The sequence below is a fragment of the Rhopilema esculentum genome, chromosome 4, assembly GCF_057945365.1.
Source record: "Rhopilema esculentum isolate cy_ngs chromosome 4, ASM5794536v1, whole genome shotgun sequence".
Lineage (NCBI taxonomy): Eukaryota > Metazoa > Cnidaria > Scyphozoa > Rhizostomeae > Rhizostomatidae > Rhopilema > Rhopilema esculentum.
Window position 1 is genome coordinate 6,720,815 of NC_142818.1, and position 25,217 is coordinate 6,746,031.

Sequence of the window (25,217 nt, forward strand, 5' to 3'; positions counted from 1 at the left end):
ACTTTTTGCATGAACAAGGTGCTGCTAGTCGGCGGAAGAAGGCCATTGTTCTTCTTCTCAACCCCCTCAAAAACAGTTGGGGTTTTATTTATGGCCGTCTTTGCGATTGGCGCACCGACAGCCCAAAAATAATCTGATTTTGCTTTATTTGTTGAAGAAACCAAACAAAGCAACCAAAAGAAAATAAAAGGCTTTGGGTACATAAATTCTATCAAGAGCTAGGAGCCTACAAAAATCTGGTTATAGATCTACAATTATATGACTACCAACTATTTTTTACTATTTTTCGTATGCAAATTTTGAGCAATTGTTGTCTTTGGTGGTTCCATATCTAGTGAACGAATCGAAGTTTCGCAAACTAATGGATGTTAAGAGAGACTATGCGTGACTCTAAAGCACCTTGTGGTATAGGCAATAGGAAAAGCCCCACTGCTGTTGGTAGGACTATAAAAGTAACATGTATCGTACTTGTAACAAGAAATTTTATTATTTCCTCAACCAACACGAAGCTGCTTTTGGACTCAGAAATTTTACTATATGTACATATGATTTCAAATTCGCCGGCGACAGAGAATGAAATTCAAATCGAACTTTCAAGGCGAACGTCGCGCACAGCGCACGAAACGAAAAAGTTCAAATACGCCTGCTCATAACCTTTCGCCGGCGAAGAAGCGAAAAAATTTCGTCCAATGGAGATTGGCCTTAACCGTGCGTGACTCTATTTCAACCGGAAATATGAAATATCATGCAGCGAAAATCTATTGGCTAATAATCTTGCTTTCTTGAGATTTTAGTCACGTGGAACTTGCAAAATGAAATAATCTGATTTCTCACTTACATAAGGCATTCTGTGCAAAGAGAGCTTTCTGCAGAGTCCTTAGAAGAAAAACAGCCTTAGGGTAAACGTTCACACTAATAGTCGTCCTCGCTTTTACATAAGTTCCGTTGTAAACTGGTAGCAAGTCTTCGGCCGGGCAAAAGCGGTAAGTTTGTTTCTATCATCTCTATTGATTACGATTTTCTATTTCTTATTAATAAGGATGCTGAAAAACGTTTCTTTTGACTTCTTTATCGCATTTAGTTGAAGCGTTTCCAGGATTAGCTCACTCTTTGAAACCTGTAATTCAAACCTATCGCCTTTGGAACCTATCACCTTTTCTGGGTTAGTCAAAAGCTGATGTTATGCTGAACCAGACCAATTTGTTAAGAAACTTTTAGGGTTCTAGGCAGTGGCGGACCCAGCAAAAAATGTGACTCCCGCCGAAATGAGACAGAAGGTCGAGCAGACCATTTAGACCACACCCATTTCATGGTCACATCCTGTTTTCTAAAATGATTATATAATTTTCTATAATTTCTTTTGTAGACCATTTTCAAGACACTTTTGTGAAACTTTAAGTATCCTTGCAATAACTTTGAGAAGCAACAAATTATCGTTGTAGTTGTTCTGAGGCTGGATATTCTAGAAAAATTTACGGCATTAAGGCTAAGCAACACCATAGAATAAGAAAACAAAACGATATCTTTGGCAGTATTTTGAAATGGCGCCTAAAACTCGCATTAAGTCGTGCAATTACTTATGAAAATTCGACCTGTTGGATATTGTAAATTTAAAAAGCCATATAAAATTTGAAACCTTTAAAGACCAACTTCTGTTAAACAAAGAATCATACTTTTGGCGAACGTTTGAGGGTACGGCCCATTCTCTGAGCCCCGAAGGTCTCCATTGGACGAAATTTCATTTCGAGCCCCGAAGGTCTTCATTGGACTTCATAAATTTTAGCTACTTGATATTCGTATGAAATATATTCCTATTAAGATTTGTGTATTGTGCTAAATGATGGGTCACAACGGATTTGTAGTTATAGTTTGCCCACTTGCAGAATATGTAGGCATCCCCCCATCTTTCTGTAACGTTTGAGCCGTGTTGAGCACAGTGGCGAAGCTAGCCAAGAACAGGTGGTCTTGCCCAAAGGGGGTCTGGGGCCACGTGAAGCCACGCTCTAGAGCCCCTCTGAAAAGAGGGAAACGCCCTTCTGGATATGTTGAAATCAAGATTGCAGTGAAACATTTTTCACTGCCACATTTTGGAAAAAAGGGGATGAATGTTCGTATCCTTTCAAGTTCCTCCTGCCTTACATTGAAGAAGTCAAAAGAGCATCACAAAAATTCTTTCTAAAATAAGTAACATTTGAAAATGTTTTCATTGATTGAAAATTTTGAAATCATTGACTAAAAAGAAATTGCTTGTACAGATAGGCATATACAGTTGTAATCCACACTGGAAACAGAATTGATTCAAATTATTTAAAAAAGTAAAAATATTTTGTCACAGCATGGATATGTCTGAGCACGGTAGATAGGGTCCTGAATCAATTCTCGGTCACCTACCATTGTTTTCCAGAGTACAAAAGCTCCAAGTAACTACCATTGTTTTCCTTTTCATCCTTTTCAAAGCATCCTTTTCATCGGGACCTCTGAATTGTATGGTAGTTCCTGTTTAAGGCAGGAGGACGAACTGCTGAAATGCACACTCCATCTCCCCTCGATCTTGAATTTCCTGGTACAAAAAAACGAAGATTCTTTCTCGGCAGCAGCGGCAAACTTTTTCTACTGTTTATAATAGACCTTTGAATATGACTTCCTTTGCTCTCTGCAGTCTGAGAGAAAACTATATGACGAATGTCAGGTTTTTCACGATGTCTGTGATATTCCTGACTTTAACAGTAAATAGGGCCAACAGAACGACCCTAAACAATTTGATTTCCATAAATACCACTCGTCTTGAAGCGTTCGATTCTTGTATAGATCAATTGACGACAGTGTAGGGCCGAAGCGTCTAGCAGCAAAGACTTCTTCAGCAGCAGAATCATGACGGTTACAGTTAGTTTTATCCATGATTTCAAAATAGTTAAGCCTGACTATGGCCTGAGTGAAAATTCTTTGTGACCTTTGACCACGGCGCAGAAAATCAACAAATTATACGGAAACATAGGGCTCCAAAAGTCTAGGTCCTGCCTTCATGAAATAGCAGGACCTGAGGTCCTGCCATTTCTGAAGGGCAGGAGTGCCATTGTTTTCTTCTATTGTGAAGCAGGACCAAAACAGAGCTACAAGGCGTTTGCCCATTGTTGGGCAGGAGACCACAGGGCTAAATTTTTGACGATATCAATTTACGAACGGGATACTCGAAATTCCATTCCAGTCACCCTGTGTCTCAAAATTGATAAATGGCACAGCCACGAGTATAAGTTTAGAATAAGACAAGAAATGCCTTTGAATCAGGCATATAATAATTTCATAAAGTGAATCAATTTTTAACATTTTAAAAATTGTTATCTTTGGAAATTTGTGGTCCTGATCTGTGGCAGGACCTCTGGCTTCGCCACTGGTTGAGCGGCAGTACTATTCAACCCCCCCCCCCCATCTGAGCGGTAGTTAACTCGGTTGTTCATTGGTTGTCAACAAAAGTTGCATGCATTCCCCCTGGTTGGCTGTGATTTATGATGATTTGATTGGTCTAGGCAGGCTGACTACCGCTCAGTTCAGCTCGAATCCGCTCTACACTGACTCAACCCCCCTAGCTATAGCAAGCCACGATTTCATCATCCCCCACGCTAGCTAGCTTTTCATTTGCAAGCATCTGACTCGGCACGCCATGGCCTCAAAAGCATTCATGTCTCTATGACAATTTCAGGCATGTCTCGAGGAAGGAATGTTTGGCTTGCAGCGCGATCAAATATTTTCAACTATGGTTTAATTTACATGAACAATCCGGAGAGGTACCGTGTTTTGTTTGATGTCATATTTCTAGGAGAGCGTTCCCTGACCCTAGGCGACCTGTGATTCGTTGAAGCAGTCAAAAAACTCCTCAACGTGTATGACACGAGGTTAATCGGATTATCTGAAACGGATTTTTCACCTTCGCCAGTTAAAGTACTAGGATAAACATAAAAATGATCCTTGTTTTTAAATTTCTTAAATAATCTGACTACCGCTTGAGCGGTAATGGCGGTAGTCTGGATTTGCCACTGCTAGGGAAGTTTGATATATGGGGATTCCTTTGATGATATTGAATCATTAAAGTATAACACTTTCCGTTGCAATTTCAAAAACAAACGAATAGTGTCCAATATTTGCCAGCAAATAATTGATGTTCAAGGAATTGCCTTTTTTTATTCAAATTTCGTGACATGTCAAGTCTCGCACTGCAATTTTCAAGTCTTTCGGTTTAAGGTTACGGTAAACGTTTTTTGGATGAAAACATCCCTTTTTCGACTTCCTCAAATTCTAGTAGCTGGACTTTCAAGGCACATAATGATATCATGTTGAAGCAATAACAGAAGTTTTGAAAATGGTGAAAAAGCACTTAAAAGCGAGGTTTCCATAATTTCTTGTCTGAAAGTGGCTTTACTTTGCCGATTGCCCTTGCTTTGCAGTTGTTGTGATGGGATGTATGCAGAGGCGGATCTCTCGGGTTGCTATATACAGAAAAGGGGCCCGTACTACGCATAATGTAAGCAACAGGGGCGTTGGCAAGGAAAGGGCCGGGAGAAAATTATCATAAGGGGGCCCACTCTTGTGAATGATATCTCCAATCACAAACCCAAGTCGCCAAAAATGATATGTACCTGGAAACCATGCACCTTTGAAATATTAAAAATATCCCAGTTTTTATCATTTTGAAAGGTTTACCTGCTATATTTGTTGGGGGTTAGCCCCTTTTTTCTAACCATAGATACTTTAAGAATGCAAAAAATGAGGAACAAATCCAATGCTGTAGTGCAGTTGATACAAACAAAAAATACAACAGAAGCATAAATGCACTGCGAGGGAAGCGAGCAGAAAATTTTTTCGGCCACGCCTTTTAAATTAGCTTGAAACACGATTCAGAATGCTTTTAACAGTCGTTTACCTCATTTTACAAATTTTTAGGCATACTTTGTTGCGCTTCGTAAAAATTCAATTTTTAACTTGGAATTCCTTGCTTCAAGAGGACCCCTAGACCTCGAGGTCCTGGGACAGTTTGCCCCTCCTTGTCCCCCTCTCGGAAGCCCTGTTCATATTCTACGCATCTCTTTCAAAGTTGCCTGTTTGTAAATGTTGACCTCCTTTGAACTGTGAACTTGAGTATACATGTAAGTGAGGCGTTTTCTCACCAAAGATTTTGTTAATATTAGATATTTTCCTGGGTTTTACAAACTCACTCGAAAGAAGGCCACCGAGAAATTTTCCCGTGTCCCGCCTAGCCACAATGCCCCTGGTAAGCAATACTGAAATGTTTTCTTCCTAAGGATTTTACCTTCTTTTCTGTGATTTGTATTCTCTTGAACATAGATATCTTTGAAATTAACAGAGTCATTTTCTCGAATGTATCTACGGAGGGCCCAGTTATTATCAGTGGTGGCGCCAGAGGGGGGGCAGGGGGGGCTACAGCCCCCCCGTCGGAGGAGGCTAGCCCCTCCGTCGGAAGATAAATTATGCTTGAATTTTTTTTGTCGGAGCGAATTTTTTAAGTTTTGGCGGAAATAGAAATTTCTAAAAGGACTGTTATCAGAATTCAGGAAGCTCATCCCAAAACAACTCATCGACACATCAATTTCATGGTAAATAATAATCTGTTATAAGAAGTTTGAATTGGTTGTTTAGATGTTCAGTACCAGGTGTTTTCCGCATGCTGTTAAATTTGATCTTATGTTATGGATAGTGCAGTTCGTCCAAATCTTGCTTGCTATAACCAACCTACAACATCGGAATATTTTTGTGCGATAGCGATATGGCAACAAATGTTACCCGTTTCAGTGTTAGATGTAGTATATGTAATGACGTATTTAACAATGATTACGCTGCCCGCCACACGAAGTCCAAGCACAAAGATTTGGCTGCAATGGGAAGGACTGCTCCTACGACGGCAATAGTTGAAACGGACTCGCAGCAGAGAAAAATAAAAACATTTTTTCAATCAAAAGGCGGTACTTTTCCAAAGAAACGAAAGGTTAATGATTTTGAAACTGAAAGAACAACAGAAGACCCCGAAGAACAAGAAGTTGAAATTTCGAAAATTCAAGACGAAGAGCAAATCGAACGTGGTATGTTATACGTTTTAATATTTAAGTCCTTTTAATACGAGGAAAAACACTTAGCAAAGGGCTTCAGCCATAAAAACAATCAAACTCATTTACGTAGTAGCTAAGCCATTTTACCCCATCCCAACCATACATATTTGTAGTGTTTTGCTTCTACGTACACGTTTTTTTATTTATAAGAAACTTGACTCAAGCCCAGAGTACTAATAGTTTCCAAATTTCTTATTTTTTACTATTTTTAAGGGAAACCATCTATTACTATTTACGATAAATCCTTCTAGTTTTTTTTATAAACAAGTTCCTTATTAAGAAAAAAACGTGTATTTTTATAGGAAACCTAGCTCTCCAGAAATTAAAAGTTTCTTATTTTCGGACCTATATAATATGGGATTTCACTGCGACTGCGACATATTTAAACAAATATACCTGGCTATGACTGGATGAGGAATAAACCTTGTTAGACGTATAAATTTCTTCGTTTTATTTACAAATAAAAATAATTTTTTGGATGATTTTGATATTGCCCGCGCCCGGAGAAGGGGGGCGCGGGGGGGCAAGCGCCCCTCCTGCCCTTTGCTAGGAGGGGCAAGGGAGGGGGCAAACGTGCCCTTAGTAATATGTCAAAAAACGTAGTAAAAAACACGATTACACCATTTTGATAGCATTTTTAGCCAATCTAATGGGTGTAGCCACCAAAATTTTCCCGGGGGAGTACCCCCGGACCCCCCGAATTTTCGGCTCGCAACGCTCGCCTTCGGTCTCCAGTACCCTTACAATTCCTTGTCGCCCCCTAGCCCTATCGTTCTCTAAAAAAATTAGCCCCTCCGTCGGAAGTGCTAGCCCCTTTGTCGGAGGAAACCTAGCGCCACCACTGGTTATTATGAAGTTGAGAAGGCCCGGGTTGCGATCGCAACCTAGCATCCCTGCCATCCCTGCCAGTCCGCCACTGGAGGGATGGCACATCCATGTACGACTGTGTTAAAAGGCCTCTCCAGCCAAATTTTGCACTTGCATTTTATTGGCTAATCTAAAGAAGTTGAACCTGCTGATCACGATATCGTTATTTGTTTTTCGATATTTTGTACAGTTTATGAAATATAAGCTCTCATGAGATATAAGACAGCAAATACTTGTCGGTGCCTTTGAAAAAATTGCATCACAGACATTTCCATTTGATCGCTGGTCAAATGAAAAATCTGTGACATCGAATTAACAGGCAATTAAAAAGGATTAATTCTTGCTGCTTCGTTCAACTTCAAGCAACTTGTAAGGTCGTTTACACGATCACATTCTGTGACCACATAAAATATGTGACGCAAATGTGACCTGAATAAAATCGTGTGACCACTTTCACATTCCGAAACTCATTAGAGGCAGTTGATTGAAAACGAGGCTAATGATGATGTCAGCATCGTTTCACACAGTAACCTAACAAAAAGTAAACTGTTTACGGCCTCAAAGTAAATGCTTCCTCGCTGCACGATGGAACAGTTTGACACGTTAATTCCTGAAGGAAAGTTTGTTACTTGTTTAGAAGATTTAGGCTTGTTGACAGTTAAGGAACTGAAGAATATTTTACTTCCTTATAATGAAAAGGCTTCTGGTAACAAATCCGATCTTATCCTTCGCACATACGCAGTCTTCAGTCGGACAAAAAGGGCATCTACCAATGAAGCTGGCAAAGTTATGTTGGATAAGGACAACCCCTCCTGCACCTACAACGAAATCTATGCTTCAATGTGTGATCATTTGCCTTAGGTATCGGATTTACGTGATACTCCACCATTTACCTTCATCCAACTTTATGAGTACTTGGTTTTACGCACACTCAAATACAAACATACTTTCTTGAAGAGCACCGGTTACAAGAAGTTAAAGTTTCATTCCTAAATTTTTGGTTGCAAAGGATGGAGATTTCACTTTCATTGGTGTACGCATGAAAGCGTCAATGAAAAACATTCTTTATAAAGTACTTGTCATTCTCGACTCTTCTGGCAATGTTTCCAGCGCTGCCTGCACTTGCCCTGCTGGTTCTGGTTTAGGTGGATTTGGAAACTGCAACCATGTAGGTGGTGTCTTATTTGCATTGGAGGACTTTAATCGAAAACTTTAATACCATCAATGTACAGACCCTGTTTCATGCACTTCAAAGCTATCTGCATGGAATGTCCCATCAAGCTATGCTTCCAAATCAGTGAGATGATCACTGCCAATCGATGAGATGATCCTCACAAAAATTAAGTTTGGTAAAGATAATGACAAGTCATCAAGCCAAGAAGTAATCTGTTTGATCCTCGCTTGCCAGAAGACAAAGAAATTGATGCAAAAAATCTACAACAGCTGGCAGCAAATCTTGCCATTCATTCACCAAATAGCTGTTTTTTTGCTTTCCATGACCCTCTGGAAAGTGTTCCATCGTCTGCAGAACATTTTTCAAGCAAAGAAGTTTCCAGGCTGAATTCTCCTTTTCAAGGTTTACAAGTTAAACTTATAAATGACCTTGACCCTATGCCATTTAATGATTTTAATGATATTTCCTCCCCTAAATTCAAAGAAATGATGGATTTCCATAGTCAAATTGACAATGTATTGGACGAAGATGAAATTAAAGTCATCAATAAATTAACAATCATCAAATCTTTATTGGAAGCAACAGAGGATGTACTGAATAACAGCTTTCAATTTCTACTCAGCTGCTGTTAACACAGTTGAACCCTCTTCAAAGCTAAGGTCCATGTACTATTCAACCTTCTGTTCTCCATCAATTGAACATGGAAGATATTACGAGTCACATGTAAGATCACTGTATTTTGCATACATGGTCCAAAATGGTTTTGCAAATATTTCTGTGGAAGATGCTGTGTTATTCTTATCAAATCAATATTATTTTCTTGGAGCATCTTTGGATGGAGTAGTTAATTGTGATGTGCAAACCTTGAGTAACTCAAATAACAATTAATTGGTTTCCTCTTATGTTTTTTGTATAATGTGATAAGTTATTCATACAAAATTGGAATCCTATGACTACCTAAAAATTTATGTAAACTATTTTCAACTGGCATTTTCAACAAAAATTTGGTGCTTCATAATATACTATGGACTTTTATGAAAAGAATTCATATACACTAGAATTTAAAACACAATAGACAGCACAGTAACATTATCAAGCAAATGAGATTATTTGTATATAAAAGCATCTTGATAATGACAAAATGCAAATTTACAAAAAATGTAAGCTTTGCTATTATGTAAAAAGACTGAATGGAATTCAAGAAAAACAAATTTTAATTTTAACACCACTTCTTTTTAATCAAAATTCAGCCACTGAAAATTCAGGCAGCAGGGTGTGGCTTAAGCAAGATAACTACTACTCAGTGCGAGATCATGTTGTACAACATCAAATTGCTTATAAAACCATAAGTATACACACCATGATTTTGATGCTAAGTCAAACTAGTCAGCAAAATGGTATATTTATTAGTGTTATCATCTTCCAGCTGTGCAAATTTATATATGCATTTCAAATATTATAGTTAATAGCCAAGGAAAGTGCTCTACAGGAATGAAAAAAATATTTTCTAAATTTCTTTGAGATAAAATAGGTACATAGTTAAAATTGGGAAAAACACAATATGTACATATATTTACTCCAATTTATTATATTGGTCCTTTATTTGACCGTTTAACTAAAAAGGGTAAGAAATTAGTTAAATAGCAGCAAACAATAAATATTTGATTTGCAACAGGATACAAACTTAATGGCAAGGTGCCATCAAGAATGTGGTAGTTTCTTACAGGGCCAATAGCTTGCTCCACATGTATACTGACAGAAGCAATTTGTGCTGTTTCCTCTGTTTCTTGGTTATGGTTAGTTGTTAGTGGTTACTTTAGAAGGAGGAATGTTTAAGGTCACACTAGATGGCAATATATCTTTAATGTCAAAACCTCTATCAGCCATAACATTGTCTCCTGGTTCCAAAAGGTCAAGCACACCAAACTTTTTTGTAATTTCCTTGTCTGAAACCCTGCCAGACCAAAGCTCTGAAACAAATGTAATGGCACCATTGGGTGATATACCAACAAGTACTTTCCAAGTGTTGTGGTGCTTGTAGTCTGACCAGGTTTGAGATTGTGCTTTCATAGAAGAAGGCACCTCAATAAAGATTTCTGTGCAATCAAGAATGATCCTTGTTGAAGGATACTGCTCAAATTCTGATGGCATTAGCTTGTTAATTTTTGATTGAGAGGGGAAGGGAAACAACAATTGTAGTTCATTGAAAAGAAAATTGATCCAAGTTTTGAAAATCTTGGAAGATTGTGCCACTGAAATTCCAAATCTGTCTGCAAGATCATTGAGAAAGAGGCCAACCTTCAGTCTCATTAAAACAAAAACAAACTCCTCTAAAAGAGCAAGCTTTCTTTTTGGACCGGGCTTGGATGAAGAGTTATCTATGGGAGCTGAATAACCATCACTTGGCATTTGGTCAAGGGAAGGTTGTGAAGAAGAAGAGCTAGCACAAACAGTTCCATCAGTATTTGAAGAAAACTGGACGGCATTGCGATCTCTGGGACTTTGCGCTTGGAGCGTGAAGCATCCGGAGACGTAGAACGATATAGTTTGGGAGAAGGCGCTGCACCAGGAACTAGCTTCCAGCGCATTGGATTTCGCTTTATGTCCTCTTCTCTAAAATGTTCCTGACAAAAGCATGTAGCAGCAGTAACACGAAATCCATGTGCAAATCATCAGAGCGAATCGTCTGAATCGTCAGGGCTATAGTAATCTCTTCTCAATAATGTCTGTCGTAGCAAGAATTTTTCTCATAGCAAAACTAATTTCGGTGGTTGTTGGGAGGGTGGGGATTTTTTATCTGCTTGCAATCCCTAAATCCCTGAAGCCCAAATAGCAATGATTTCCACGAAAACAAAAAGATTTCAAGGATTTTTAGATAAAACAATAAGATTCCCATGAAAAGTTTACGAGACTTTCACGAAGTGATTTGCCCCTCGACTTTTCCAACTGGTGTCTACATGAAGTGTATTGATGCGGAGTAACTGATTAGAACTAGGAATAAATAAATAAAATTTCAAAAAGTGATAAAGAAGGTCAATAATCTTACCTTACCACTTACCACAAAGAATTGGGCTGCAACTAGTAGAGTCGCGTCGCCCCTTATTGGAAGATTCTATTTTTTCATGAAGTAATGAGCCTTTGCGAAGGTGGCAAATTATCCAGGCGACAATCCAAACAAATTGATTTCAGACTGTCTGAAAATGCATTATGGGATGCTTGCGTAGTGCGATGGCTCATTGTTAGCAATGAGTCTTTAAACATTAATATGAAGGATTTTGGATTTGTTTATTTTAAAAAGCCCGCAAAATTATTGAGCTGACAACATTACTCATACTTTTTGCTAACTATCCTTGTTTTATTTTGTTCATAAAAGCTAGCAGAAACTTTGAAAAGAAAGCAGAATGTAGAAGAACAAATAGGTAGGCCTTCTACTCTGCTTTTTTCCCCTGCACCCCATCTTTCTTGGCCATTCCCTCGGTCGGTTTTTTATACAAAACGAAACAAAACCCCTAAATTTGTTTCTTCGTTTCTCAAAAATGAATTTTAATGGGAACCCAAACAATAACTTGTACAATTTTTTATTAACGGGGGTTTTTATCGGATGCACAATACTCGGCCTGGTTGGAGGTGTGACACGTAAGTCTCATTCCAGTTAGAAAACCATATTAGGGGATACTTATAACTTTATTCTTACTTTACTCTGAATTTGAAAACAAATGGCTCAACGAAAATCTGATTTAATATTGACGAATGACAAAGGTAGAAAGAAAGCTTAAGCTTAGTCTGGACACCAAGAAAATTGGATGTATGGTCATTGGTCATAAAAGATGAATTAACTATATCCAGGGGGAGATAAACGTGGAAATAAATGGAGAAAAAATCCGACGAGCCCATGAAGCAAAATATCTGGGAGTCACTATCGATGAAAATTTATCTTGGAACAAGCAGTACAAGAGGCTTAAATGTAAACTCAAAAGTGGTCTTTCTTCGTTGAGGAAACTTAAAAACATACTCCAACAGACAAAATTGGACCAGGTTTACAGGGCGCTTTTCGAGAGCCATCTAAGATACGGTGATGAATTATGGGGAAGTCTGTAAGCTTGAACATCTTCAGCGTCTTCAAGACGGGGCTCAGACATTAATTGAAAGTGCTAAATTTGAGAACGGGTGGGGTTAAATGGCTTTCAGTTTCAAACCTAATTAAATATGACAGGGCCATAATGATGTACAAAATGATGAATGGTCTTTGCCCTAACAGTCTTAGAGCTAAATTTATCACTAGATCAGAGATATCTAGTTGTTCGACTAGGAGTTAGCTTGTTATTGACATCCCCAGGCAAAGTTTGGAATTCTTAAAGGGAAGTTTCTTTCGCTCTTGGGCCAAAACATGGAATGAGATTCCAAGAGACATCAGAATGAGCCCTACAATTTCCATGTTTAGAAGAAACTTGAAGGGATTCCTACAAAGTTAATAAATTCCCAAAACAAAACACGATCCCTAGTTAGAACAGCAACATCTTTATTTCATATATATTAAAAAATTAATTTGTAGCAGGAGTAGTTTATTCATATTTTAGCTGATAGGGAATTCGTGTATAAAGATTTTTAAAATGAAAGAAAAATGAAAAAACTAAAAGAGGACAAATACCGCTTTTTCCTTTTTTTGTGTGCTTTCCTGTATGCCTAAATTAAAGTCATTCCATAAGGGGCGATGGCCTAAGTTTTTCACGATGAGAAGTGGCTTGTAGTAATGTTGCTTGTATAGATTGTAGAAAGTTGGAATACCCGATAAGACTGGCTTTAAACAAGCAACGGGCCACCGGGCCACTTTAGTTAATGGGTATTGATTTTATGAGGCTAGGCGGAGGAGAAATCGTATGCCTGTAATATGTGGAGGAGAACTTTCATGAATTGTCTCCCACCTCAAACTGAGCTATGTTGAGACATTATCGTTAGCCTCGTTCCGAAAAGGAAATCTCTTTTCCAAAAAGAATGTGAAAGTGGTTTGCAAGTGTGATCAGTAAAATCCTGTTTTCTCAGGACTCACAATTCTTCCACATACGAAAAGCTACTTTGTATTGTACCAAAGGAACCAATCGAATGGCTCTAAAATTTGGTCAGGGGCGGGACAGATGTCAGGTAGCCAATGTGTTTCTCAAAATGTTTGTATTTGCCCTGGTCCTTCTTTTTAAGAATTGTTACAGACTCTAATCCAAGTGATCTTGCTCTTTTTCTTGTTAAAACTTTGCTTTTATTTTTTTCAAGAATTGGACAATGTCTTGAGATCTTTTGGAGTATCGGTTTACTTTCTCGTGTGTATATCTGGAGTCGAAGTGAATGGGCCTACGTCAAATATCCTAGTTTTATCCCTGCTCTCATCTTCTTCTTCCTCGAATATTTCTGCTTTCTATTTCCAGTAAATGCTCTTAACTTTTTACGGTACTTCGACGTATTTTACTACCAACCATACTTAATAATATCGGTAATATTAAATTGATATCTTCATCCTAATTTGTCGACAAATTCTACAAGTTTTCACGCCACCTCAGCTCTCTCCAAATGTTCCCTGCTACTTTATGTAAAAGCTATTATAGAACACAAATTTAATTCAGTTCAATAAATGGGAGGTCAAAATTTGCGTGGTTGAAAACGAAAATTTTGGGCTCAACAGTCAAGAAAACCCCATAGCAACCAAAAATAACAAAGCTGCTAAGGAAATTTACTTTGACGTACCTATAGAAAAAGTGATTTTGTAGCCAAATAAAAGTAAATTAAATTAATTAGTGAGCAAAAGTATTGCATCGCGTTGTCAACAACAAAGCGATCGAAATTCAAACCACTTTTGCGAAGCCATTGGGCGTCTTTTTACGGTTAAAATCTAATCCCATCAAACTTCAAACCATTCACAACACCTTTAATTTAAAAGTTGAAAAAAGTTACTTTTTGAAAAATAAAATTTTTTAACTTTTTATTGGACAGTCTCCCAGCTTTATTTGTTCCCATTTCAAAACTGCAATCGGTTGGAAAAGATAGATATTACAATTTGTGACACATTTTTTGATTAAATTTTGCTGCAACATATCACAAAGCGGCCGATGCAGCTCCAAAAACTTGCGACCAAAAAATTTAGCAGATTCTCCAACAAAAGTGAAGAAAATGAAAGTAAATACCCCCAAGTTCATTGTACTAAGATATCGTGGATTGGTGCAAAGATGAACTTTTTATTGCAAATGTTTCACAGGTACTTCAATCATAATGGCTCAATATTGTTTAGAAATAGGCAAAAATCAAGAATATTCTTACATTTATTATTTTTACCAGCAAACCTTGATAAATTTTCCAACAAATTCCAGTTAAAAAGTCATCTTATACCTTTTATGAAACTTACTATGGCCATTTGAATTTTGGTTCGCGAAAATTTTTGGCTGGTGTGCGGCCATTTCTGTCTCAGCCTGTGAAATACTTTTGCTCACTAAGTGTAATATTCTTTTAAGTCAGTCAACAGTGATTCTTCTCACTTTCTGCTTTGCTCATTTTAAAGCTATTTGCTTCAGATTAATCTTATCTAGAATATATACACTCCCTTCACGAAAGTATCCGGACAGTGAGAAGATCGATTGCGCTTTCAGACAAAAACAAATTCAGGCTTGCGATAACGAATTTTTAACTTTATGATAATAATTTTATGGGAAATCCGTCCAAAATAAACCAATACATCAAAATGCTGCAAAACCTCTTCGCTTTTTATCCGTTATCATATTTTGATAAAATGAAAAACCATTGCACTACAAGCCTTATGCAAATCAACTGATGTCAAATAGTCAAAGAACAGCAAGTCAGGTGACTTGGACTCAGTTAAAACATAGGCCAATAAAACATGGTAATTTTTTACAAATTGGTCCTTGAGACACAAATAATTTCGAATGAAGAGAAATACAACGTGTTTACTCTCAGTTGGGGACAATGTAAGCATGGAGATGCCACCAATCGCTTATAAAGCATGTATAAAACTCGGTAATAAAATTTCTTGCAAATATCTCTTATCATTCAGTGCAAGACTATTAAGCAGTGGCGGCGCCAAGGGGTGGTATGGGGGGGTAATTACCCCCCCCCCCCCCCACTTTTCTGAAAATATGGTCTACATATTTCTTCTTAAAATGGATTAAAAAACACTGCGTAGGAGCAGATCAAATTTCCTAAAAAAAGTTAACTTGGTATAAATAACTGAAACGAGGCAAAAAGGGCGTGGTCCTACTGTCCGCGCCCATTACCCTCCCACTCTGTAATAGCTGGCGCCGCCACTGCCATTAAACCACACTGTTTCTTCACCGCTGCAAGTTTTGCTGAAATCAATCGGTAGGAGGTTACATTTATAATTCATTGTCATTCTCCTTGCAATATTTACCGACAGCTTTTGAAGGTTTAATTGTTTGTGAACATTCAGTACAAGTTTGCGTAATGACCTAAATCAGTGTCAGTGAAAATCAGTAAGGGCGAAACGTTCGGCCGTTGGTGTCGCGAGAGCTCTTGCTTTTTTGACCGTGACAAATTTTTTATGCTTCTTGTTTTTTTTTAATCTTTTTGCATATCTCGAAAGCGGCAGTCTTTGTGCATCCAATGATATTAGTAATTTAAGGATAGCTTTTTCCCATCATTGTGAGAAAACATTATTTCTAGACACTGGTCAAAAGTCAATTCTTTTCTTTCGGTCGCTACCATCTTGAGGAAAAACCCTAACAGAGTTTGCTTGCAAATTGATGAGATTATTTTTTTTCCGACAAATAAATATATTAAAGGCCAAAAAAACTTCAAGAAAAAATTCGAGGAAATTGATAAAAACATTTTCATGATAACTGACTTTCTCTAGCAACAGATTCGCAACTGAATTCAAAACTGTCCGGATACTTTCGTGAGGGGAGTGTAGAAGCATTACGGAATTGCGCTTGTTGTCTTTGTTCTTGATCGAAGAAAACTATTAACGATTTTAAGAGGGCCATATGCCTTTTCGTTCTTTACAATTGAAATCATGATTTGAGAGCAAGTGCAATTGCAAATGCCCGGTTCGTAGGATGAGACAATGTTCTCCAGCTTCTCAGCAGCTTTGTCAATGCAATATGCCATAAGGGGTTAAGGAACTTTTTGAATAATAGGGGGAGCGTAGCATACACGCGTTTTTTAAAAGAAGCATTGACCTGTAAGAATATACTTCGTCTAAGTTTTTTTGTTCAAGTTGTAATTGCCGTTATGTTATGGATGAATTTATCTTAAATCGCTTGTTACTGTGCGTAAAACTCCTGAGTTTAACAGGTTATGGGCCCAGGAGTTTTGATAAATTCGATTAGAATTTTGCCACGAAGCTGACTTTCGACGATATTAATTCAGTGCGAATTATGACTGCGAAACCGATGGAGTTTATGTCAGAGCACAGTGATAAGTTCGATGGAACGAATTTTCATTTATGGAAGTTCAAAATGCAAATGGTTCTCGAAGATAAGGGTCTTTGGGGTTTAGTTTCTGGCGAAGAAATGGAAGGGGAAGGAGCCACGGAAGCTTCTGTGCAGAAAATTTCGAAAGCGTGCGAGGAAGCACTGGCGACCATTTGTTTATCGATGTGACAGTCTGTTATATTTGGCTCGATCAGCGAATACAGCAGGCGAAGCGTGGTCAAAATTAGAAAACCACTACGAAGTCAAATCACTGGCTAAGAGATTGTTTTTACGTAAGAGGTTGTTTTTACGAAAGAGGTATTTTACTGCGACAATGTCAGAAAATGATACGATTTTGGAACACATAAACAAAATGAGAAGTTTGGCAGAGCAAATGGCTTCAGTGGGTGTGCAAGTCTCTGAAGAGGATCAAGAATCTCTTTTGTGCAGTTCACCAGATTCCTATAATAACTATAATGTTGCACTTGAATCACGGGCAGATAAACTCAGTGGCAGATTCAGACCGGGTTCCAAGGGTTCTGGAACCCTGTCAAATTTTCCTAAGACTAATAACACCAGTTTTCTCTTTACTTTCGAATAAATCACAACAAGTCACAACGTCAAATGGCCTCTTGTACCAAAACCTTTGCTGCTCTCTAAATATGGTATTGTGAAAGAAAGGAACCCTGTTGTTTCCATAGATATCTTTTGTAACATATTATATTCCTCTAAAGAAAGGAACCCTGTCGTAGCCAAAACAACCCTTTGTACCATATTGTATTTTTTAAGAAAGGAACCCTGTCGTAGCCATGGCAATCGATAGTATTATATTAACTTATTTAACCTATTTAAAGCAACTTATTTAAACCGCTGACCGTCCTGTTTTCATAATGGCGACGTGAAGCTGCGAGTAGAGGCTTGGAGGCTTTTACTGAACGACGACGAGAGCTTGTTTTGAGCCCGTTTTGCCGGGGCTTTAAAGGCGATTGACAGATACAAAAGTGGCTTCAGCCATCTGTCAGTCAACATTAACCAATGAATGTGTTCCGATTTCAACAATTACAACATCTCTAGATTCATAAAGTTTTTTGTTCGTGGATCAAATAGACGATACATTTTCTGTAGCGACTGTACCCAATAAAGATGCCCTTCCTAGATCTTGAATCACACTTCTTTGTGAGCTCTTTTGAAATGTGCATTTAAACATCATATCCAAATACTTTCAAATGTATAACATCAGGTTTTCTTCCATAAGAACTTTTATATGGAGTCATGTCCTTCACTGCTTTAGTCGGACTACGATTCCTCAAAATGACTGCTGTTGCAACTGCTTCTCCCCAAAAAATCATTTGGTAATTTAGCAGCATCCAGCATTGCTCTTGCGGTCTCTACAATGGTTCTGTTCATTCTCTCTGTGTCCCCATTCTGTTCTGGTGTTTTAGGACACTTCTCTGCTTTGAAATGCCTTTGAGTGTCCAGAAATCATTAAATTCATTTGAATTACATTCCCCATCATCATCTGATCGTAGATTTTTGATTCTCTGTCCAGTGACATTTGTTGCCATGGCTTCAAACTCTTTGAACTTTTGAAGATCTTGATCTTTGTTTTTTACGAGGTATATTGCAGTAAATCTTGATTTATCATCGATAAAAGTAACAAAATATCGATGTCCGCCTAGACTGGTTGTTTGCATTGGTCCACATACATCACTGTGCACAATCTCTAGTAGATCAGTAGCATGTGTACCTTGATATTCTGGATATGAGTACCTTGTTTTCAAACATGTTTCTAAAATTTTCAAGACTTCTGATCTTGCCATGTTTTGGTCATGTCAAATTAAAAATGACTGGAAACAATAAGGGTTGATGATAAAAATATAATTTCTAGTCTAGCATCATCATTAGGCCTAAATTGACATATGTTGTTGATATTCTGGATGCAGATTTCAGCAATATACTTTCAAATCTTCGTTCCACCTTTCATGGTGGTGGCCTTCAATAAACCCCTTAAAAATCTTAACATTTTGGCATAATGATAAAGGAAAATTTATAAATATTTTCTAGGATCTTTTTTATGTCTAAATATATGATGTATACATTTAAGATTTTGTATTGTATAGATTATTTAATGTTAGTTTTTACAACAATGAAAACCATTAGTTAAGACTAACATAAAGCAATTTCAAGGATTGCATAAGACATATTACTTGATGCAAAACGAAACGGGGTGAATTCCAGATTTAGGCCCATGAAAACTTAATGATCTGATACCATTATTGGATGTCTGGCTTTTGGAATGTCAAGAGGGTTTTTGAGTCGAAGGTTATGACCTGTTGTTTAGGGTACAACATAGTCTTTCATTAAAACAGGTTGTTAAATATTTTATAAACTTCAAGCGCTAAAATTCTAACTGATTAGATATGTATGGTAGTTTCTTTTGAGTTAGCAAGTAATTCTTTGTACGAAGATGAATAGTCCGAAAAGGCTAGTCTTAGTGCCCTCTCGTTGATTTTCTCTAGCTTATCCTGACTTCCTTTACCACATAGCATCCATATCAATGGACAATAATCGAAGTGACATAGTACAAATGAATTCATAATTATCTTTTTTTCTTTGTCACCCATAAATCTTGCCAATCTTTTCAAAGAATTTAACTGTTTAGCTGCTTTTTTACAGATTTTATCGATAAGAGCATCAAACTTTAAATTTTCATCGATCTGATGACAAAGCAAAGTAACGTTTTCTCTATTTTATTTGCAAATTCTTTTTCAATTTCAAACTCACTTATGCATTTACATCTTTGCTGCCGATTAAGATAGCTTGAAATTTAGAGGGATTTGCATTCATTTTATTTGATTTAAAGCAATCAAGACATTTTTAAATGTTAATTTGTGCAAGTTGCAATAGTTCATCAGTATTTGTCGCAGAAACAGATATCGTGTTGTCAAGAGCAAAATTTCATAAAGACCCTTCACTAAGGCTGTAGAAAATATCGTTTAGGAAAATATTAAAAAGTGGAGGTTCAAGTATTGATCCCTGTGGCACTCCTTGTCCAAGTTCACCCCAGGAGCTGCAATGACCTTTCACTTTGACTCTTTGCTTTCTTTTAGATAGATAGTTTTGTACGAGTAAAAGAAAATTTCTATCTACACCATAGGCGCGTAGTTTTACTAAAAGTAGGTTTTTGGTAGACAGTCAAAGGCTTTTGACAAATCCATAAGGACAGCACCGATATTTTTGTTCCTTTCCACTTCTGTTTTCCATTCTTCAATAAGTCTAAAAAGAGCGTGCTGGGAAGAAAAGTGTTTTCATATGCGCATAAGAATTTCGAAATTTTTTCTTCAAGACATGGAGAAGGTTAAAGCCCTATTGCTTTTTCAAATACCTAAGAAAGTGTTGTGAGTAGACTTATTGGTCTATAATTTGCCTTATTGAAAGAATCTTCTTTCTTATAGACAGGGGAAACTATAGCCTTTTTTAAGACATTTGGAATGTACCTTGAATAGTGCATTTATTTATCATGTTCAAGAGGGGTTGTGGGATGATATCAACTGAGATCTTTACGAATTTTTCATTTATCATGTCATGCCCATGTGCCTTTTTGTGATTAAGCTTCACAATTATTAGCCTTAGGCTTTCTTTGGTGATTGGTTTAAAGCTTAAGGTTGAGTTGTTTGTTAGAAAATTGTTGGTTGTTTTTATGCTTTAATGTTCCTCAAAGTATCTTATTATTTCAGTTATTGCATTTCATTTTTTGTTTGGTTTTCCTCATCGCCAATGGCGTTGGCTAATGTCCAATTAATTTTGTTTTTACTATTATTATCTTATATCATAACATTATTATTTTATTACTATCATTATAACACGAGTAGATGTATTTTGTTTTCTTCCTAAACAAACTCCTTTTTATTTATAAGTAACCCACCAGAGGAAATGATAACTGGGCAATCGGAAAAATTTAGTGCTCAAAGCTGAAAAAGGAAGAAAAATTGAATCTTTTAGTAGGCAAGAACTCTAAAATTTCGTGAAAGTACTCAGCGTCGATATTGAAGAAAATTAGTGTCCACTTCTTTGCCATATTTTTCATAGCCTCTGTCATTCAAAAGAGAAAAATTGAAAACGTTTCAAAGAAATAATATTATTAGTGATACCAAATGCATGCAAATCCCCAGGGCTTGAAAGAGAACCTCAATTAAGTAGATTCAGAAAACCAGCATAGACGATTTTTCAGGCTTCCTACTTCACATGTCTCAAACTTTCATCTATTTAAACTGTTAATTAGAAAAACTCAAGAGGCTCATTCATTCCTGGAAGACCGTTGGCAAATACTGCAAAATCCAAGTTAAAACGATTGACCGGAGATAGCATATTTTTCTTTTTTATGCTTTAAGGAATCTTCTGTAAATTATATGAACAAAGTTTAGAAAAGTTTTATTCATTAAATTACTATCAATTGTCTTGACAATTTCATGATAAATGGACGATTTCTCAAAGACCTCTCGCCCAAACTTTAAAAATCGTTTTTTGGTAGCGTTATTTGCATTATGTAGTTCTCAGAGTTGCGAAATGTTATGATCTTCCTCCAAACCTGATGTGTATGGCCTCAGCTCTCCCCAATACAACAAAATATAAGATTACCCACCAATTTGATTAGATTTTGAAAAAGATATCTAAAGGTTAAAAATGGAAGGCCAACAAAAAAAGAACCTATTAACTTCGTTTTTACTTACAATGTTTTACAACTTCCTATAATTTTTACAATTATAACACTGCAAACCAAAGACTATAGCACTGCAAACCATAAAATCTGTTTTTTGATTAGTTTTATCAAAACCGTCTGAAAATAGCTAGCTACATATGCTAATGTAAACAGACAAACAGAATGAGCAGGTATTGCCTTGTACGAAACCTTCTGCGATTAGATCCAAACGTTGTCCGAGTCTGGTCATGACCACCATTGAGGCAATTATTTTTCAATTGCTTAAACAGTCAATGAAAGTATGTTGAGAGCCAGTTACCACGAATGCTGCTAAAATGCGGAAAGCGATGAGAAATTTAAAAATGGCTAACTTAAACGCCAGGTGATATTATTTTGATACTATAACGCCAGGTGAAGGGTTGCGCTAAATGCAGTAGATTGCAGAAATGCTCTATGAGAATTACCCGTATCCTCATTTCCTTGGACACACGATTGATTTTAGCTTTTGTAGCATTCCTCTGATATTACAGCCAGGGCTGGATAGTCATTGGTTAAGACAAGTACCATCAGTGGCTAAGGCTGGATAATTTCTTTTTGCAAATATTTATGTTTATAATTTATATTTGTAAATATTTATAAATCAATAAAGTATTTTCTAGTAAATTCAGAATAAGGTTCGGAATTGTCTGCTTTCTGATGCCATTTTGTTAATTCTATTTTTGAATCTTGCGGTAAATGTAACGTTTTCTGTGCGATGCAGACGAGAAACAAAACAGGAAACTATTTTAACAGAAAAAGAATCGGACTTAAGATTCTATCGAAAATCCAAAAAAGGAATCCGAAAATACGTTAGCAAAAAACTTGTAAGATATTCTGACCTTTTCTCTACTTATATTGCGTTTCACTCTTGTTTTAGGTGTCTGAAAAATGCAAGTATGAAGAAAGAGATTATTGTGCGGTCTGTTTCAAAAAGAAGTCGATTGGTGGCTTGGTGGTATAGATATATCATCTGCATTCGCGCACTTCTTGCTCGATGTGAAGTTTTCTTTGAGATTATTGGGAAAAAGGTTGCCACAAACCCGAAGAAAACTGTCCTTATAGCCCTGATAGGAGTAGCATTATCCACGACTGGTTTACTGCGCATGCGACATGAGAAGAGGTCATCAATATTGTTTGTACCTGAGAATTCTGAAGCTGAACAAGCCTTGAAGATAGGGAGTAGTTTTTTCTCTAATACCTTTAATACGAGAACTGAAGAGTTGCTCATTATCCCTAAAAATGGAAGCAATGTCTTTGATATAGCCAGTGTGCAGGAGGCTCTTGAAGTTTTGAAAATAGCTGAAAACATAACTGGGTATGAGGATATTTGCAGATTAAGTCCGGGCTATTTAAAAAAAGCGCCTAGACTTTATAAAAGAGGCAAAAACTGTGCACAGATGAACCCTCTGGAAATAGTGTCAGGGCGGGAGAAAAACGTTCAAGTCTTATATAGAAAGTTCAAAAGAGCTCTGCAGTCAACGAGTGTCTTAATGTCCAATGGAAGGGCTGCAATATTTAACTTGAAAGATGGCTTTGTGGATTTCAAATTGGATGACAAGAAACAGATCCCACTGGCAAAAGCACTTAAAATACAGATATTTTTGAAGCAAGCAGTCAACAGTACTGAATTTCGGAAGATTTTGAATTGGGAATCGGAATTTGTCACAAGAATGAAATCAGTCAAAGAGAACCTTAAGCACATTAAAATATTTTTCTCAGCTGAGAAAAGTTTGGATGACGCAATATCTGAAAGCTCAAACCGTGACATCTCACTTGTTAGCATTACGTTCACAGTCATGATTACCTTTTCATGCCTAATGTTGACAAAGTTCATAAACCCTGTACGTGGTCATACTTGGCTTTCTGTTGCTGGTGTGCTGAGTACTGGACTTGGCATTTTGGCTGGTATAAGTATCACCACTGGCCTAGGCATCCCATTCATCAATCTCGTTGGAGTAGTACCATTTTTGGTAGTTAGCATTGGCATCGACGATATGTTTATTATTGTCGACGAGTTTGATAGACAGGCGAAAAGCCATATTCCGGAAAACCGCATTGCCTTTGCTCTGTCAAAAGTCGGTGCAACGGTAACAATGACAACTGTTACTGATGTGGTCGCATTTTTTATAAGTGCCACTAGCTCCTTCCCAGCCATTCGATACTTTTGCATCTACACTGCAATAAGCATTAATGTTGAGTTTTTACTGCAAATCACTTTGTTTGTTGCCCTTTTGACATTCGATGCCAAGCGAATCTTTGCAAACAGAAACGACTGCTGCCCTAGCGTACATGTTCAAGATCGCACATGCTGTAGATTACCAAATGACTTCTCCTTTGCGCACAAATTCATGAAAACATATGGCAAATATTTACTTTCCATTTTTGGCAAAACATTTGTTATAATATCGACCATAGGACTGCTGGCATTCGGTATATACGGATGTTTTAATGTAAACAATGAATTCAATCGAAAAAGCTTAGCTGTGAAAGGAACGTATTATTCGGAATACATCACAACATTTGAGAGCAAATTCCCACAGACAATTCCAGTCAGCATACAGTTGAATAGGAAGGTGAACTACTCTGACATTGCTGTACGTAAACAGGTATCAGACCTAGCGAACATTGCTTATAATACTGGCTATTACTTAAAGCAAAATTTTACCTGGATTCACTATTTTGATGACTTTGTCAACAGGTTCGGAATAAATGTTAACAACAAGAATTTCAATCAACATTTAAAACTATTTCTTTCCCTGCCAGTTTACAGCCAGCATAACCTCGATATCATTCTTGATAGCAGTAACGAAATTATCGCCAGTCGAGTTATTGTGTTTTTGAAAGACAACTCTAAGTCCACGTTTCAAAAGGATGCCATGTTGACTCTTCGCCAAGACCTGAAAAAGTACAGTCAGTTAGAGTGTACGGTTGCTTCTGACCCATTCCTCTACTTTGAACAGTATGCAGCAGTCATAAAGGAAGTGACAAGCAACCTGGTTGCAGTGTCCACTGTTATAACAATCATACTAATTCCATTCTGTTTGCACCCAGTGATCATTATTCTGGTCAACCTTGGTTTCACTGCACTGATAGTCGAGATATTTGGTCTCATGTACTTTTGGGACATACAGTTGAACGCGATATCTATGATCAACATTGTCATGTCTGTAGGCTTTGCTGTCGATTATAGTGCTCACATCGCCCATGCGTTTGCTACATCAACAAGGAAAAACGTTAATGAACGCATTATTGATGCCCTTTCCACTGTTGGAGGAAGTGTGTTACTGGGTGGAGTGAGCACATTTCTTGGTATGTCCCTGACAGGGCTTGCTTCGTCGACCATTTTCCAGGTAAGGTAATTTCTTGATAGTAGTCTCACACATATTTCCATCATTTAAACTCAAGGCAAAACATTGTCTGTTTGATGACGCTGTAAGCCTGTCAAATTCATCTGTTATTGTGCATAAAATCATATGTATATGCAAGAAAGTAGATGTAATGATTTGAAAGTGCGTCAACACTGGTGTTAGTCTATCATGGGAAATTTGAATTTTCGAGATACTTTTGTGGTTTATTATTGATCAAGAATTATCCAAATGACTAGGATAATTTTCAGCGTAATTCTTTGAAAGGCTTAGCGCGTTAGTATGCAATACCGGATGCCAAGTATGCTTCCCCATGCAATTTAATGTAAAACCTATTTCTGAGGTTTGTTACGCTTGAGTCTTCTAAAACTGCGGCCGAGCTTCTGACCTCGTACCCATTTCGCTTAAAGCTGATTTCTTTCCACATGCGAAAGAAAGTGACGTCTAACTTTTCAATCAAGCTCACGATTTTAAGAAATTACTACAAGGTTTAACAATAATGACAAGCATTTTATTTTAGCATTACCGATG

The 25,217-nt window shown here is 37.2% G+C and overlaps 1 protein-coding gene and 1 pseudogene across 1 annotated transcript in view; one reads left to right on the top strand and one right to left on the bottom strand.

Annotated features, from left to right (window-relative positions):
- Positions 1–831: 831 nt before the first annotated feature.
- The window catches only part of LOC135690814 (uncharacterized), a 44,779-nt gene continuing 20,393 nt past the window's right edge, over positions 832–25,217 (top strand). The window contains exons 1-2 of the mRNA XM_065208485.2: positions 832–983; positions 22,199–24,671. Of these exons, the coding sequence (XP_065064557.2) occupies positions 22,218–24,671 (2,454 nt within the window). The 5' untranslated portion in view covers positions 832–983; positions 22,199–22,217. The remainder of the gene's footprint in view (positions 984–22,198; positions 24,672–25,217) is intronic.
- Positions 9,734–22,200, bottom strand: LOC148960338 (uncharacterized; annotated as a pseudogene).